The following is a 15,583-nucleotide window of genomic DNA, read 5'->3' on the forward strand; positions in this document are numbered from 1 at the left end:
TTTGTAGGGAATGATCTGAGGGGGCTCTGTCGGTTAAGCGTCTAACCCTTGGTTTCGGCTCAGGTCATGATCTCACGGTTCGTGAGTTCAAGCCCCGTGTCAGGCTCTGCGCTGACAGCTCAGAGCCTGCTTGGGATTCTCTCTCTCTCTCTCTCTCTCTCTCTCTCTCTCTCTCTCTCTGCCCCTCCCTTGCTCATGCTCTCTCTCCCGTTCTCAAAATAAATAAAAAACTTAAAACAAAATAAAGGCCAACTTTGCAGTAAGTGTAGGACAGTATTTTCCTGAGTGGGAAGGGGTCAGACTATGGCAAGGGGGAGGAAGGAAGTTATAAGTTTTGTGCGGTGCAATCCCATTGGGGGAAAAAATTAGTCATTTCTACCTCGGGTAGGCTGTTAAGTCCGTGAGGCCAGGGCATTTCCTGCGCCCGGTACACAGATGTCCCACCTGGTGGGGACTCAGTGCGCATATGTGTGAAGGAGGGAGGGGGTGTCTGCAGGAAAGTCTGGAACACTATGCACCTAAATGTTCGGGGTAGCTGTCTTCACGTGATAGGATTAAAGCCCTTTATTAGTGTTTGCTCATCCAGTCTTTCTACAATGAATACGTATTTCTTAAGTAATGAGATACGTTTTTAAAACATGAGGGAAAAGGAAGATGCCTTCAGGTTCGGGAAGGTTCCACAGAACGGGCTGGTGGGAGCAACAGGTTCTGGGTCCTCTCTTGTTGGTGCAGCGACAGCCGCGCCCTGACCCCAGGGGCCCTGAAGCGGGAAGCTCGGCAGCCCTGGGAGAGGGAAGGGGGCCGTTTCTGCGTCGGGGGTGTCCATAACAAAGCACGACAGTCAGGGGACTTTATTTTATTATTATTACTATTATTATTATTATTATTATTTTAATTTGTTTTTTATTTATTTTTGTGAGAGAGAGCGGGCTCACACAGGGGAGGGACAGACAGGGAGAGAGAGAGAATCCCAAGCAGGCTCCGAGCTGTCAGCACAGAGCCTGACGTGGGGCTCAAACTCACAAACCCTGAGATCATGACCTGAGTCGAAACCAAGAGCCTGATGTTTCACGGACTGAGCCACCCAGGCGCCCCTGGCAGAACACTTTAAACAGCAGAGATGTATTCTCTGTCTGTTCTGGGGGCCAGAAGTCTGAGATCACGGTGCAGACAGGGGTGGCTGCTTCCGAGGCCTCTCTCCTTGCCTTTTAGATGGCCACCTTCTTCCTGTGTCATCTTCCCTCTGGGCATGTTTGTGTCCAAATCTCCTCCTTGTATGAGGACACCAGTCATATCGGACTTAGGCCCGCGCTGAGGACCTCATTTTAACCTAATTGCCTTGTTTCGGGGCCCCGTATCCAAATGCAGTCGTATTCTGGAGCGTTCAACTCGTAAATTTGGGGAGACACGATTCAGTCACGACAGGTGGGATCCTTCTAGTCATCCGCAGGCATTTCTGGCTCCGGGGGCTACAGGATGCCCCCCGCGTGAGCTTTTGCTTCTCTACCCAGCTCTTTCTAACCGATGCCACGCGCCCCTCCTTTTCTGACCCGGCTCCCTCCCCTGCCCCTAGCCCTCCGCTCACCCAGTTCTTCTTGGAATGTGGAGGCCTGGTGCGCACAGACAAGAAGCCAGCCCTGTGCAAAAGTTACCAGAAGCTGGTCTCTGAGGTCTGGCACAGGAAACGGTGAGTGACTGAGCCCCTGACCCTGGGCAGGTGCATGGGGCTGGGGACTTTCCTCTCAGCCCTTCGACTGGGTACCACCTCTGCCTTCGGCTGTTTGCTGTGCACCTGCCACGCCTCACCCGTGTGATTCTCATGGCAGTGCTGTTTTATAAACTGGGGAACCTGAGGTTCAGAGAGATTTCCGTGTCCTGCTCAAGGTCACTCAGCTTGTGAAGGGTGGCGCTGGCGTTCGAACCTGGCATTGCCCTGAGCCAGCGACCACTTCTGAGACGTGTGTGCTGAGGCCGAGACGCTCACCATGACTCCTCCGAAGCCCCAGCCACCCCGTCCACGTGGGAGAGAGTCTCATAAGTGGTGGCTGGTGCCGACAGGGCAGGGGTTCAGCGCAGCGCGAAACAAATTTAAAGACCGGCAGTTTGGATTAGACCCGTTTCTCTGGGAAACTTGGGAATGATTTAAAAGGAGCGCGTAGAAATATACGAAGTGTAAGAGCAGATTCTAAAACAGCGCGATGCAGTATAATTCCGGTTCTGCCAGGAGCCAAGTTTGTTTCCTGGGTGTATCTATTTCCATGGAATAAATCTAGAAATCTCAACGGCAGTTATCTCTGGGTGGTGCTATTATTGGTGGTGATGTCTCCTTGTTGGGCTTCTCTAAAATTCTGGGTTTTTCAAAAACGGACATGGATTGCTTTTGAAATGAGAAAAACCACAGGAAGTATTTCAGGAAAGAAACCAGTTTTCAGGTCGGCTTGTTCTGGGCTAACGGGAAATGATGCCGTCCCAGTCAGGAGTTCTTTGCCCGGCTGAGCCATGACTTGACATTTTCTTCCCTGACTGTGGGGAGGTGCGAGCCCGCAGGGACTCCTGGCCAAGTCAGCCGTTCCCAGAGTTACAGCAGACACCTCACTGAGTCCCATCCAGACCCCCCAGCTGCCTGCCCTACCGACCCTCGAGGGACCGCGTAGCCCCGAACGGGCCGGGCCACCTGCGCTAATGGGTCTGGTCTTCCCACAGCCCAAGCTACGTGGTTCCCACCAGCCTGTCTCACGGGATCAAGTTGGTCAACCCGATGTTCCGAGGCTATGCCCAGCAGGTAGGCCATCCGAGCTGCGCCGGGGACACCCAGGGCCGTTACCAGGCCTGGCTCTGAAGCCCAGACCGGCACGGAAAACACCAGCAGCGGCTCGGCGTTACGGGGCGGGTCCTCTCGCTGCCTGAGCCCTTGGTGTGTGTGAGGACACTGGAGCCCTCCAGGGCCTGCGGATATTCTCCCCACTCGGCAGGTCAGGAGGCTGGAGGCCGGGTCTCAGCTGGGCGAGTCACTGGCTCGGGTCACACAGCTGGTGCGTGGCGGAGGGGAGATTTGACCTCAGGCAGGCTGACTGCAGACTCCGGGCGCTTCAGCCCTGCGTTCAGAACGTGCTTTTTCATTCTTCAGATCACAGGCGGCATTTCACTTCTACTAAGCATTTCGTTACAAGTTTTTGTATGTCTAGAGAACCCTTTGGAAATCAGTGATCCTTCCCGTGGCGTGACCTCGGGGGACCAAGATGCAGTTGAATGCAGCCACCTGTATGCCCCAGCCCCAAGCCGAGCTGATCGTTCACATGTCTGGGTCCCTGCCCCAGACTGCCCGGCGGCCCGGGGTTTCACTGCTGGGCTTGCGGGGGGAGCTGGCCCTGTCTGGGTCACCATTCCTGCGGCCTGAATGCGGGGCCCCGGAACAGAGCCGCGGTCGGGCGGGGAATGCCTTCCGCCCTCTCCCTCGGCCCCCACCGCCCTGCCTGCCATCCCTTCCCTGGCTGAGGGCTGCTGGGCTTCCTCTCCTCACACCCTCTGTTGGAGGATCGCCAGGCTCCTGACCGAGAAGCCCAGCGCTGCCTGAATACCACCCTTTTTGGAAAGCGATAACATCCTCCACGATCACAGCTCACCATCTACCATTTATTGAGTTGTCACTCCCTGCCACGCAAGTACAGCCCTGTTTTTCCTGACAGAGCTCTCCTGAGTGAGCCCTGTCATCACCCCCGGGCTCTAGGTGAGGAGCTGAGGCTCAGGTCACACAGCACCTAGGGGCAGGGTGGGACTGAGGCCGAGCTGAGCCATTCATTCCTCAGGCGCTCTGTGAAGAGAAGGGCTGCCCGGCTGCTGCCAGCACACCCCAGAAACACCCCTTCCTCTGCTTCTTAGACATGGCACACGGATCATTTCTCAGTCCGAAACATAGATGCAGGCGTGGGCCTCTGCTAACAGCCAGAGGATGCTGTCCTGCTTCCACACATGGCTTGAGAGTTTAGCAACCCAAGCACAGTACTTTTGTTACAAGGAGAAGCCAGAAAGGAAAGGAGATGGCGTGTCAGAGGCCCGTTTCTTAAAAGAACCTTTCCGCGCCCCTGATAACGGGACCCATGAATCCTCTCCACTCCCTAATGCGAGATAAGCTAGTGGTTGCTTTCTTTGGTCTTCCAGTTTGACACTTTGCCCGAGGAAACCCTTCCAGAGTCCTCCCTTCCCTCTCCTGGAATGAGGCCCTGTCTCCGCATCTGTGACGTGAGGCTGAGGGGGCTTGGCTGGTTTTGGCCGCCGAGTGATCCAGCATCGTGTTGGTCAGGAGTTGGGCCGGGGGCACTGCTTCTGACACCAGGCACTGCGAGGGGCAGCGTGGCACCACGTGCCCCCGGCCGTTGGAGCCCAGCCTCCGCCACCACGTTCTGGCACCTTCTGTGCGTGCGCCACTCTCGGCGGGGCTCGGTGGGCGGGTGCTGGAAGCCTCGCTGCCCAGGCTTCCTGGTCGGTTTGGCGATCTAGTCAGAGGGCAGGATAAAAGTGCCGCTGCTGTGATTTGAGGCCCAAGAGGCCCGGAGAGACAGCTTAGACATATCGTCTCTGGGAAGGTGCGATCCTGCCTCCGGGGCCACGGCCACACTGGCGAGGCGAGGCGTGGGCATGGGAGCTGGCAGAAAGGCTGGGAGGGCAGGGGGAAACCAGAGGAAGGGTAGAGGATGCGGGCGGCCGGGCCTGCTGGCCGTCATCACCCCCACCCAAGTCGGCTGGGTCGTCACGTGCACACGCGTCTTCTGTGTCACCTTCATCCTTCCTCAGTCTCCCTGCCCGCCCCAGGGGCCCCGCCTGCAGGCAGCAAGGTGACTTTCGGGGCCAAACGTGGCTCCTTCACCGTCCCACACTGAGGTAGAGGCCGGGCTACAGGTGCTTATGGGCACGAGCTGGGGAGTCCCACGGCCCCAGTGGGGACCTCAGCTCTGCCACTTGACAGCTGTGTGACTGGGGAGGGGTGGCTCGGCCTCTCTGGCCCTGGCGCTCCTGGTAGAGCGGGGGTTGGGACGGAACCGCCACGGAGGCCCCCCGTGAGGGCTGCTCGACGCGTCTGCACGGGGTACCGCCGGGACCCACGAGAGGGGCCTGCTGGTGTCCTCGGCCGCAGGGGCGGCGGGGGTGCCTCCGCCCCGGGGGGGGACGGCCCCGTTGACGCGGCCGCTGCTTCCAGGACACCCAGGAGTTCCTGCGCTGCCTGATGGACCAGCTGCACGAGGAGCTCAAGGAGCCCGTGGTGGCGGCCGCGGCGGCACTGGCCGAGGCCCGGGACTCAGACTCGAGCGACACGGACGAGAAGCGCGAGGGCGACCGGAGCCCGTCCGAGGACGAGTTCCTGTCCTGTGACTCGAGCAGCGACCGGGGTGAGGGCGACGGGCAGGGCCGTGGCGGGGGCGGCTCGCAGGCCGAGGCGGAGCTGCTGACCCCCGACGAGGCGGGCCGCGCCATCTCCGAGAAGGAGCGCATGAAGGACCGCAAGTTCTCCTGGGGCCAGCAGCGCAGCAGCTCGGAGCAAGTGGACGAGGACGCCGACGTGGACACGGCCATGGCCGCCCTCGACGACCAGCCCGCAGAGGCCCGGCCGCCGTCGCCGCGGTCCCCCAGCCCCTGCCGGACCCCAGGTGCCAGACAGCCGCTCGGGGCCCCCGGCCCGCTCTGCCCGGCACCTCCGGCCCGCTGGCCTCTCCCACCCCCTGGGGTCCCACCACCAGAGCCTCGGGTCAGGGGTCGGCCACGTGGCAGGTGCGGACCCGCTCAGCCGGCCCCGCGCCTCGGCTGGAGACTGGAGCGAGGACGGGCATTCTGTGGGTTTGGTGGCGGCCGGGGTGGGCACGGGCCAGAGGAGGCGTGGCTGGCTCCCGCCTCGGTCCCTAGGAGGTGCTGGCGGGTCCTCTTCCTGACCCCGCCCCGCAGCCGGCGTGGCTGCCTCGGGCCCAACACAGCCCCCTCTCTGCCCCCAGAGCCGGACAACGAGGCCCACATGCGCAGCGCCTCCCGCCCCTGCAGCCCCGTGCGCCGCCACGAGGGCCACGCCAAGCTGGCCAGCAGCCCCCCTCGGGCGAGCCCCGTGAGGATGGGGCCGTCGTACGTGCTCAAGAAAGGTTGGTGGGGTCGGGTGGGGAGGGTGGGTCGGCAGGGCGGCCGCGCGCGCAGCTCGGGGCCGGGAGCGCGGGTCGTGCCGTGGCTGCCCCCGGGAGCAGCAGCGTCTCCGGGCCCTCCTAATGCCACCGGGTGCGAGCGGGGGCGCCCCGTCTCACTGACCGTGACCGAGGCGCTGGGAGGTGAACCGTGAGCCCCAGCACGTGACGCACGTAGGACCCCCCCCCCCCAGGTCCCGGCCAAGCCAGCCCCAGCACCGCCCCTTGCCCCAGACAGGCCGGAGGGGCTGGGCCTAGTCCCGTGCTGTGCCCCCAGCCCAGGTACCGAGTGCCGGCAGCCGGAAGCGGAGGGAGCAGCACTACCGCAGCGTCATCTCCGACATCTTCGACGGCTCCATCCTCAGCCTCGTGCAGTGTCTCACCTGTGACCGTGTGAGTGCCCTGGGGTGGGACGAGTGACGCGCCGGCCTTCAGTGCCCCGGTGCCCCTCCCCCAGGTTGGGGGCTCCGCCTGGTGCCCCCTGCCTTTCTGTAGGGGAGGGCCCCGGTCGCCAGACTAGGGGGCAGACCCTCCGCCCTATACCTGCCATCTGGTGGTGACTGGGGTTCGGGGTACAGATTCTGCTTGTTCTGGGCAGGACGGGACCCTAGAAGGTGGAGACCCAAGCTGACCTTCGACCCCACAGGTGTCCACCACGGTAGAGACGTTCCAGGACCTGTCGCTGCCCATTCCTGGCAAGGAGGACCTGGCCAAGCTGCACATCTACCAGAACGTGCCAGCCAAGCCGGGCGCCTGCGGGGACGGCTACGCCGCCCAGGGCTGGCTCGCCTTCATCGTGGAGTATATCCGGAGGTACCCCAGCCTTCCCGCCTGCTGGAGACACGACACTGCCCTGGCCCTGGACGGTGGCAGGCCGTAAACGGCAAAGTTCGGCCAGTTACAGGGCCAAGGGCAGAGTCCCGAAGGGCCCTTGAAGCTGGAGGACGTGCAGGTGTTGGCTGAGTGGGGCGGGGGCTTCCTCAGCCACGAGGGAATGGCCTGGGTTGGGTGGGCCCATGGATCTGAAGGCGGGTAATGACAGGGGAGTCACCCGGTGACAGCTAGAAAGGAGGGCGGCAGCTGGAGAGCGGGCCTGACCCTGCAGGGAGGGCGGTGGGCAGCTTTCCGGAGCCCCTGCTGTGTGCTGCAAAGCCCGCTTTATACCCGCCTGATGTCAGGAGCCCGTCTCTTCCCAGAGGACAGGCCAGTGGGATCAGGGCCCCTTCACACGTGAAAAGACAAAGCTCAGGGAGAAGTGATGTCATTCTCCCAAGGACCCTGGGTTGCCGGCTGGTGCTCCCAAGCGTTGGGACCTCTACCCGTTCCACCCACTGGGCCAAGGTGCCTCCCGGGGCCCAAAGCCGCCAGGTCCCAGTCTTGCCCAGGCCCTGGTTGCACCCCCGCCACCCCTTTTCTGTCTCCGTAGGTTTGTGGTATCCTGTACCCCCAGCTGGTTTTGGGGGCCGGTCGTCACCCTGGAAGACTGCCTTGCTGCCTTCTTCGCTGCTGATGAGCTGAAGGGTGAGTGGACCGGGCTGGCTGGGTCAGCATACGGCTGGTTTCTGGAACTCACTGTCAGTTATCGCCCCCCTCCCCGGCCCCCCCCCCCCCCCCACGGGGCGGCCCGGGCGGCGGGGGGCCCCCCCAGCCCTACCACCTGGTGGCCCTTAGGGCTTCACCTGGTTTTCTTTTGTTTAACAGTTTGGTGCACAAAAATGATATTGTGCTTTTAGTTTTGTGTTTCCTCGGTTATCGATGAGCTTGGACAGTTTCCATAAGCATATTGACTGTTGGTATTTCATATTTTAAAATGTGCTCTTCCTGACTTTTCCCATTTTTCTGTTGAGTGCTTGGCATCTTACCTTTGGGAAAGCTCTTTTTCTTAAAAACAAACAAACAAACACACCCCCCCCCCCCCCCAGGCGTGGGTGTGGTGAAATAAAGTAAACATGAAATTTACCATCTTAACCATTTTTTTTAATTGTATTAAAAATTTTTAAGTTCATTTATTTATTTTTGAGAGAGAGAGAGAGAGAGAGAGAGAGAGAGAGAGAGAGCGCATGAGCTGGGGAGGGACAGAGAGACAGAGACACAGAATCCGAAGCAGGCTGCAGGCTCTGAGCTGTCGGCACAGAGCCCGCCACGGGGCTCGAACCCACAAGCCGCGAGAACATGACATGAGCCCAAGTCAGTCTCTTCACCGATCCAGGCGCCCCCTGCCCATCTTAACCATTTTTAAATGTACTGTTCAGTAGCGTTCCCTGTATTCATATTATCATGCAGTCAATCTCTAGAACCTTCTCATCCTGCAAGGCGGAAACTCTACCCCTTAAACGGCAACTCTCTCTCCTCCCGTCCCACAGCCCTGGCGCTGATCATTCTACCTTCTGTCTCCATCACTTGATGTCTCTGGGGACCTCATCTAAGTCAGATCATATGGTATTTGTCTTCCTGTGACGGGCTCCTCATCCGTGTCGTGGCAGGTGGCAGAACCCCCCCGACCTTTCTGGAGCTGAATAGTACTCTTGATAGACGACGTCTTATTTCCCTGTTCCTCTCGCGGTGGACACGTGGGCTTCACTTCTGCTGTTTGGCTGTCGTGAACAATGCTGCAGTGAACCTGGATGCGTACCTGTCCCTTCTAGACCAATGTCATTTCCTTTGGATAAATACCCAGACGTGGGATTGCTGGATCATAGGGTAGTCCTATTTAACTTTTTGAGGAACCTCCACACTGTTTTCCGCGATGGCCGCGCCAATTTCTGTTCCCACTGGCGGTGCGCGCGAAGGATCCCCCTTCCCCACGTCCTTGCCTACACTTTGTATCTCATTTTGCAAAATCTCCTCTTGAGGAGAGCTCTTCTGACAGGTGTGAGGTGACACCTCATCGCGGGGTCGATTCGCGTTTCCCTGGGGATGAGTGATGTTGAGCAGCTTTTCGTGTACCTCCTGGCCACCTGTTTGTCGTCTTTGGAGAAATGTCTGTTCAGGTCCTCTGCCAGCTTTTAAACAGATTATCTGGGTTTTGATTTTGTTTTGTTTTGTTTTCTCCTATTTGTATGAATTCCTTACGTACTTTGGATATTAACCCCTTATCCGATACATGTTTTCTCCCGTTCTGTAGGTTGCTTCTTTACTTTGCAAATTGTTTCTTATGTTGCGAGAGCTTTTGAGTTTGATATCGGCTCGCTTGTTTATTTTTGCTTTTGTGGCTTGTGCTTTTGGTGTCCTATCCAAAAAGTCATTGCCAAGGGCAGAGTCCGGGAGCGTTTCCCCTATGTTTTCTTCTACGAGTTTTGTGGTTTCAGGTCTTTTTTTTTTTTTTTTTTTTAATGTTTATTTATTTTTGAGACAGAGAGACAGAGCATGAGTGGGGAGGGGCAGAGAGAGAGGGAGACACAGAATCCGAAGCAGGCTCCAGGCTCCGAGCCGTCAGCACAGAGCCCGACGCGGGGCTCGAACTCACGGACCGCAAGATCGTGACCCGAGCCGAAGTCGGACGCTCAACTGACTGAGCCACCCAGGCGTCCCTTCAGATCTTGTATTTCAGTCTTTAATCCATTTTAGGATAATTTCTGTGAGCGGTATGAGATACGGGTCCAGTTTCATTCTTCTGTCACAGGGGTGAATATCCAGTTTCCTCAGCACCATTTACTGAAATGACTGTCTTTCCCCCGTCAAGTATTCTTGGCTCCCTTCTCAGACAGCAGTTGCCCGTATATGCATGGGTTTATTTCTGGGTCCTCAATTCTGTTCACGGGCCTGTGTGTGTTTTTATGCCAGTGCCATACTGTTGTGACCACCGTAGCTTCGTAGTGTAGTTTGAAATCGGGACTCGGGACGCCTCCACCATTCTTGCGCAAGATTGTTTTGGCCGTTTGGGATTTCTTTTATAATTCTATGTGAATTTTAGGATTTTTTTTGTTTCTATTTCTGTGAAAAAGGTCACTGGGATTGTGACAGGGATTGCATCGAATCTATAGATGGCTTTGGGTAGGGTGGACATTTTGACAATATCTAGTATTCTGATCCGTGAATTTGTTTATGTATTCTCATGTATTGGGTCACCGTGTGGGAACAACTCAGTCTCCTGTCACTCTTACTACCTTCCCGATGCTGTTCCCCTAGCAAGCAGTTGTGTGACACCAGCTGGGTTTTGAGAATTCGCCTCGGTTCTGACACTGGAGACAGCATCACATCCCACAGGTTAAGGGTTCAGTCCTACGAGACTTCCCCTCCCCAACTTCAGAAGCCAGTCACGGGTCCTGGTTGTCACTTGTGTTTCTGACTGGCTGTAGCTCGAAGGTTCCAACCCTTTCTCCTTGGGCTTGATTAATTTGCTAGAGCCATTACCTGCTGGATTACTGGTTTATCGTGAAAGGATGTAGCTCAGGGGTACCCTGGTGGCTCAGTCAGCTAAGCGTCCGACTTCGGCTCAGGTCACGATCTCACAGTTCAGAGTTCGAGCCCCGCGTCGCGCTCTGTGCTGACAGCTCGGAGCCTGGAGCCTGTTTCAGATTCTGTGTCTCCCTCTCTCTCTCTGCCCCTCCCCCACTCACACTCTGTCTCTCTCTCTCTCTCTCTCAAAAATAAATAAATGTTAAAAAAACATATTTAACTCAGGAACAGCCAGACGGCAGAGCTGCACAGGGCAGGGTATGTGGGAAGGGGCAGAACTTTCTTGACCTCTGAGCTCGCTACTTTCCCTCGTCTCCACACGTCCGCCAACTTGGAAGGTGGCCAAACGCCATGCCATCGGGATTTTTATGGAGGCTTCCTCACGTAGGCATGATCAGTTATAAACTCCATTTCCAGCCCCTCTCTCTGTAGGACACAGGTGGGGCTGAAAATTCCAAACTTTTTTTTTTTTTAATTTTTTAACGTTTATTTATTTTTGAGAGACAGAGCATCTGGAGGGGAGGGGCAACGAGAGGGGAGGGGCAAAATGGGAGGGGCAAAGAGAGAGGGGAGGAGCAAAAAGGGGAGGAGGGGCAAAGAGAGAGGGAGACACAGAATGGGAAGCAGGCTCCAGGCTCCCAGCTGTCAGCACAGAGCCCAGCGCAGGGCTTGAATCCACAGACCGTGAGATCGTGACCCGAGCCGAAGTCGGACGCTCAACCGACTGAGCCGCCCAGGCGCCCCTGAAAATTCCCAACTTCTAATCATGGCTCCGTCTTTCTGGTGATCAGCCCCAATCCCAGAGCCATCCAGAGTCACCTTATTAGGACAAAAGTCACCGCCATCACCTAGGAAATTCCAAGGGACCTTTAGAAGCCTGCCAGGAAGTGGGGTCAAGGGGTCAAAGACCAAATAGCAGAACAGATGATGCTTCTAGTGCTCTTACCACTTAGGAAAGTAGAAGGACCTTAGGGAGTGTGAGCCAGGAACCTGGGGCAGAGACCAACAGCTGTAATTTCCACGGTCTCACGGCCATCTTTGTCCGTGTCTCTCATCGATGACATGTGGTTTCTGCGTACAGATCTTTCACCTCCTTGGTTAAACGTATTCCTGTGTGTCTTATCATCCTCAACCCGATTGTAAATGGGTTTGTTTTCTTGGTTTCTCATTCAGATATTTCACTGCCAGTGCACAGGAATGCCGCTGGTTTTTACGTGTTGACTTTGTGCTCTGCATCTTTACTGAATTCGTCTGTCAGCGCTAACAGTTTTTTGGGGGGAGTCTTTAGGGTTCCTGTGTGTAGGATCACGTCATCCGCATACAGACAGCCTGAGCTCCTTACCTCCTCTTCTCCTTCTTGGATGTCTTTTATTTCTTTTTCTTGCCTAATTGCTCTGGCTAGGACTTCTAGTACTAACTAGAATAGGCCTGGTGAGAGTGAGCGCCTTTGTTTTGGTCCTGATTTTGAAGGAAAAGCTGCTAGCTTTTCACCATTGAGGATGACATTGGCCGTGGGCCTGTCTTAGGTGGCCTCCGGTATGTTGAGGCGTGTTCCCTCTACACCTAACCTACTGAGACCTTTTATCGTGAAAGGGTGTTGAAATTCATCAAATGCTTTTCCTCTCTGGGTTGAGAGGATCATACGATTTTACCCTTTATCCTATGAACGTAGAGTATCCTGTGTATTGATTTGTGTGTGATAAACCGTACTTGCCTCCCAGGGTTAAATTCCCTTTGATCATGGTGTGTGAGCCTTTTAATATGATGCTGAATTCGGTTTGCTAGAATTTTTTTTGACGATTTTCCCGTCAACATTCATCAGGGATATTGGCCCATCGCTTTCTTTTCCTTTAGTGTCCTTATCTAACTTTGGTATCAGGGTGCTGCTGGCCTCATAAAATGGGTCTGAGAGTGCTCCCTCCTCAGCTTTTTGGAAGTGTTTGAAAAGGATTGGTGTTAATTCTTTTTTTTAAATGTTTGGTAGAATTCACCGGCAAACCATCTGGTCCTGGACTTTTGTTTGTTGGGAAGTTTTTACTTTGTACTACTATTGCAAGGTGGAAAGAACACTGCTCTGATCTCCTTATTACTGGTCTGTTCAGATTTTCTCTTTCTTCATGATTCAGTCTTGGTTGTATATCTCTAGAAATTTGTCCATTTCTTCTGGGTTATCCAGTTTGGGGTACAGCGAATTGGACACAGTGCCTCTTATGATCCTTTGTGTTTCTGTGGTGTCAGTTGTAAGAGCCCCCCTCCGTTTGTAATTTACTTGCATCCTCTCTGTCTCTGCTTTTGCTAATCTAGCTAAAAGCGTTTTCAATTTTATCTTTTCTGAAAACCGACTCTTAGTTTCACTGATCTTTTTTTTTCTATTGTTTTTTTCTCATCTCTGTTTATTTACGCTCTAATCTCTGTCATTTCCTCCCTTCTGCCAAGTTTGGCCTTAGTTTTTCATTTTCTCTTTCATCGAAAAAGGTTGTCTGAGATCTGTTTGCTTTCTTAATGTTGCCACTTATTGCTATGAAATTCCCTCTTAGACCTGCTTTTCCTGCATCCCATATGTGGGGGTATGTTATATTTTCATTTTCATTTGTCTTGAGATGTTTCCTGAGTTCCTTTTGAGTTTTTCTCTGACCCGTCAGTTGTTGAAGAGTGTGTTGTTTAATGTCCACATGTTTGTGAATTTTCTGGTTTTCTTCCCGTTAATGGTTTCTCGTTTCATACCGCTGTGTTTGGAAAAGATCTGGATACCATATCTGTCTTCCCAGATTTGTTCCAAGTCTGCTGTGGCCCAACAAAGGATCTGTCCTGGAGAATGTGCCGTGCACACTTGAGAACGTGTATTCTGGTGCCGTTGGGTAGAACGTTCTGTCTGTGTCTGTGAGGTCCACTTGGTCTGTAGTCCTTCAGGTCTGGTTCCCTTATTAATTTTCTGCCTGGATGATCTGCCCAGCGTTGAAAGCGGGGTGTTAAAGTCCCAACTGTTACCGTATTGCTGACTCTTTCTGCCTTTAGTTGTGTTAATATTCGCTTCCCATATTTAGGTCCTGTGGGGTTGGATGCGTATGTTTACAATAGTTACCTCTTCTTTTTGAATTACCCCTTTATCACCACATGGTGACCCTCTTCGTCTCTCCTGACAGATTTGGACCGAAAGTCCGTGTTATCTGATAATGTCTCCTTCCATCCCTCTCTCCCAGCCTGTGTGCCCTTAACACTGAAGTCAGTCTCTTGCAGGCAGCCTATCGGGTTGTGTGTCGTCAGCATAAATGATCATGTCCACTTCTGCCATTTCCTGTCCCCGCTAACCGTTGTCTGCATTTACTGCTCTAGGCGACAACATGTACAGCTGTGAACGGTGTAAAAAGTAAGTGTGTGTGTGTCCCGGGGCCTCTCCCCAGCTTCCCATTCCGACCCCTCCGTCCGTCTGTGTCCCGCGCACTTCCCCTGCTCGCCCGGGGAGTTTGACCCTGACCTCACAGACGTGCCCCTGTTGGGAGGGTGCCGCTCTCCCCCCACACCCGGACACTCACCGCTTCTCGCCCGTTGTCCCTGCCAGGTTGCGGAACGGGGTGAAATACTGTAAGGTCCTGCGGCTGCCCGAGGTGAGTGGAGCTGCCCCCCCCGCCCCGCCCCCGCCACGGCCTGTCACTGAGCATCCTTCCTCCCCCGAGAAGCCCGGGGCTGGGGAGAGTTGACCACTTCAGGGGGGAGTCCACTGCTTTGGCTGAGAGGCCTGCTGGGAGGGGTCTGGACAGCGACGTGGGCCCTCCCTCAGCTCCTCCCGCACTGTGCCGGTCCCAGTGGAACTGGGGCGGGCGTGGGGCGGAGGGTGCCACCCCGGGGAAGGTGGGTGTGCAGGGAGGCCTCTCTGGGGGAGTCGGTCTGAGTGGGCCCTGAGCGCGGGGGCTGTGTGGGCCTCGTGGGGGAGAGGGGGGAAGGAGCCGGTGGGCAAAGCTCCGAGGCAGGAACAGGCTCACTGAAACCCGGAGCAGAGAGGAGCGTTGCCCGAGAGGCGGGAGCTCGGGCCATGCCGAGCAGGTTTGGGACGCCCGTCTCGGCGGCCGGTGCCGTCGGCGTGGCCCTGCCGTCACCCGTGCCTCTGCCCGTGCCTTGCGGCGAGCCGGCTCGGCTCCCACGCGGGGCTCTTCCCTTGTTTGGGCGGCTCAGTGGGTGTGACCCATCCACCCCGCCTGGGCCTCCGGAAGGCTCCAGCCGCTAGGTTCCTTGTTTTCACCTGAACGGCAAGACCCGAGCGGACTGAACGGCGGGCCGGCGGGTGTCCCGGAGCCTCGCCTCGAGACCCCGCCTGGTTGCCAGGGTTCGCGGGGCCCCGGCCAGCCCCGTCTGGAGGGACCGACACCTGCCCCCGGCCCCCGCAGGTCCTGTGCATCCACCTGAAGCGCTTTCGGCACGAGGTCATGTATTCGTTCAAAATCAGCAGCCGCGTCTCCTTCCCCCTCGAGGGGCTTGACTTGCGTCCGTTCCTGGCCAAGGAGTGCGTGTCGCGGATCTCCACCTACGACCTCCTCTCTGTCGTCTGCCACCACGGCACGGCGGGCAGTGAGTCCGGCCGCCCCTACCCCTCCCCCTCCCCGTCCCCGCCCCCGCCCCCTAGGCCACCTGTGACCCGCCCGCCCCTCCCGCCGCAGGTGGCCACTACATCGCCTACTGCCAGAACGTCATCGACGGGCAGTGGTACGAGTTCGATGACCAGCATGTCACTGAGGTCCACGAGACGGTGGTGCGGGACGCCGAGGCCTACGTCCTCTTCTACAGGTGGGGGCCCGGGGCCGGGCCGTCGGGGCAGGGCCGGTGACCTGCGGGCCCGGGCGTCCCGCCCCCGGCCCCTGGGGCTTCCGTCGGGGTGGGCGGGGCCTGGAAGGGCCCCGGACTCGGGCGGCGAGGGCTTCAGTCTGCAGGAAGGAGCCCTGTGGCCACCGCGCGAAAGTGGGAGGCCCAAGGAGTCGAGCCTGGGCCTTCCGCGGCGGTCCCCGGGGGGGGGGGGGGGGGGGGGGGGGGGGGGG

At 56.8% G+C, this 15,583-nt stretch overlaps 1 protein-coding gene across 4 annotated transcripts in view; it reads left to right on the forward strand.

The window, feature by feature from the left end:
- USP20 (ubiquitin specific peptidase 20) overlaps window positions 1-15,583 on the forward strand; it is a 50,216-nt gene that overhangs the window by 28,515 nt on the left and 6,118 nt on the right. For all 4 annotated transcript variants that reach the window (XM_040482624.1, XM_040482623.1, XM_040482626.1 and 1 more), the window contains 11 exons: window positions 1,574-1,687; window positions 2,704-2,782; window positions 5,195-5,642; window positions 5,982-6,122; window positions 6,436-6,551; window positions 6,805-6,971; window positions 7,585-7,679; window positions 13,890-13,923; window positions 14,116-14,161; window positions 14,939-15,119; window positions 15,209-15,335. In XM_040482624.1, the coding sequence (XP_040338558.1) occupies window positions 1,574-1,687; window positions 2,704-2,782; window positions 5,195-5,642; window positions 5,982-6,122; window positions 6,436-6,551; window positions 6,805-6,971; window positions 7,585-7,679; window positions 13,890-13,923; window positions 14,116-14,161; window positions 14,939-15,119; window positions 15,209-15,335 (1,548 nt within the window). The remainder of the gene's footprint in view (window positions 1-1,573; window positions 1,688-2,703; window positions 2,783-5,194; window positions 5,643-5,981; window positions 6,123-6,435; window positions 6,552-6,804; window positions 6,972-7,584; window positions 7,680-13,889; window positions 13,924-14,115; window positions 14,162-14,938; window positions 15,120-15,208; window positions 15,336-15,583) is intronic.

The sequence above is a fragment of the Herpailurus yagouaroundi genome, unplaced genomic scaffold (assembly GCF_014898765.1).
Source record: "Herpailurus yagouaroundi ecotype Mexico unplaced genomic scaffold, PumYag 160, whole genome shotgun sequence".
Classification (NCBI taxonomy): domain Eukaryota; kingdom Metazoa; phylum Chordata; class Mammalia; order Carnivora; family Felidae; genus Herpailurus; species Herpailurus yagouaroundi.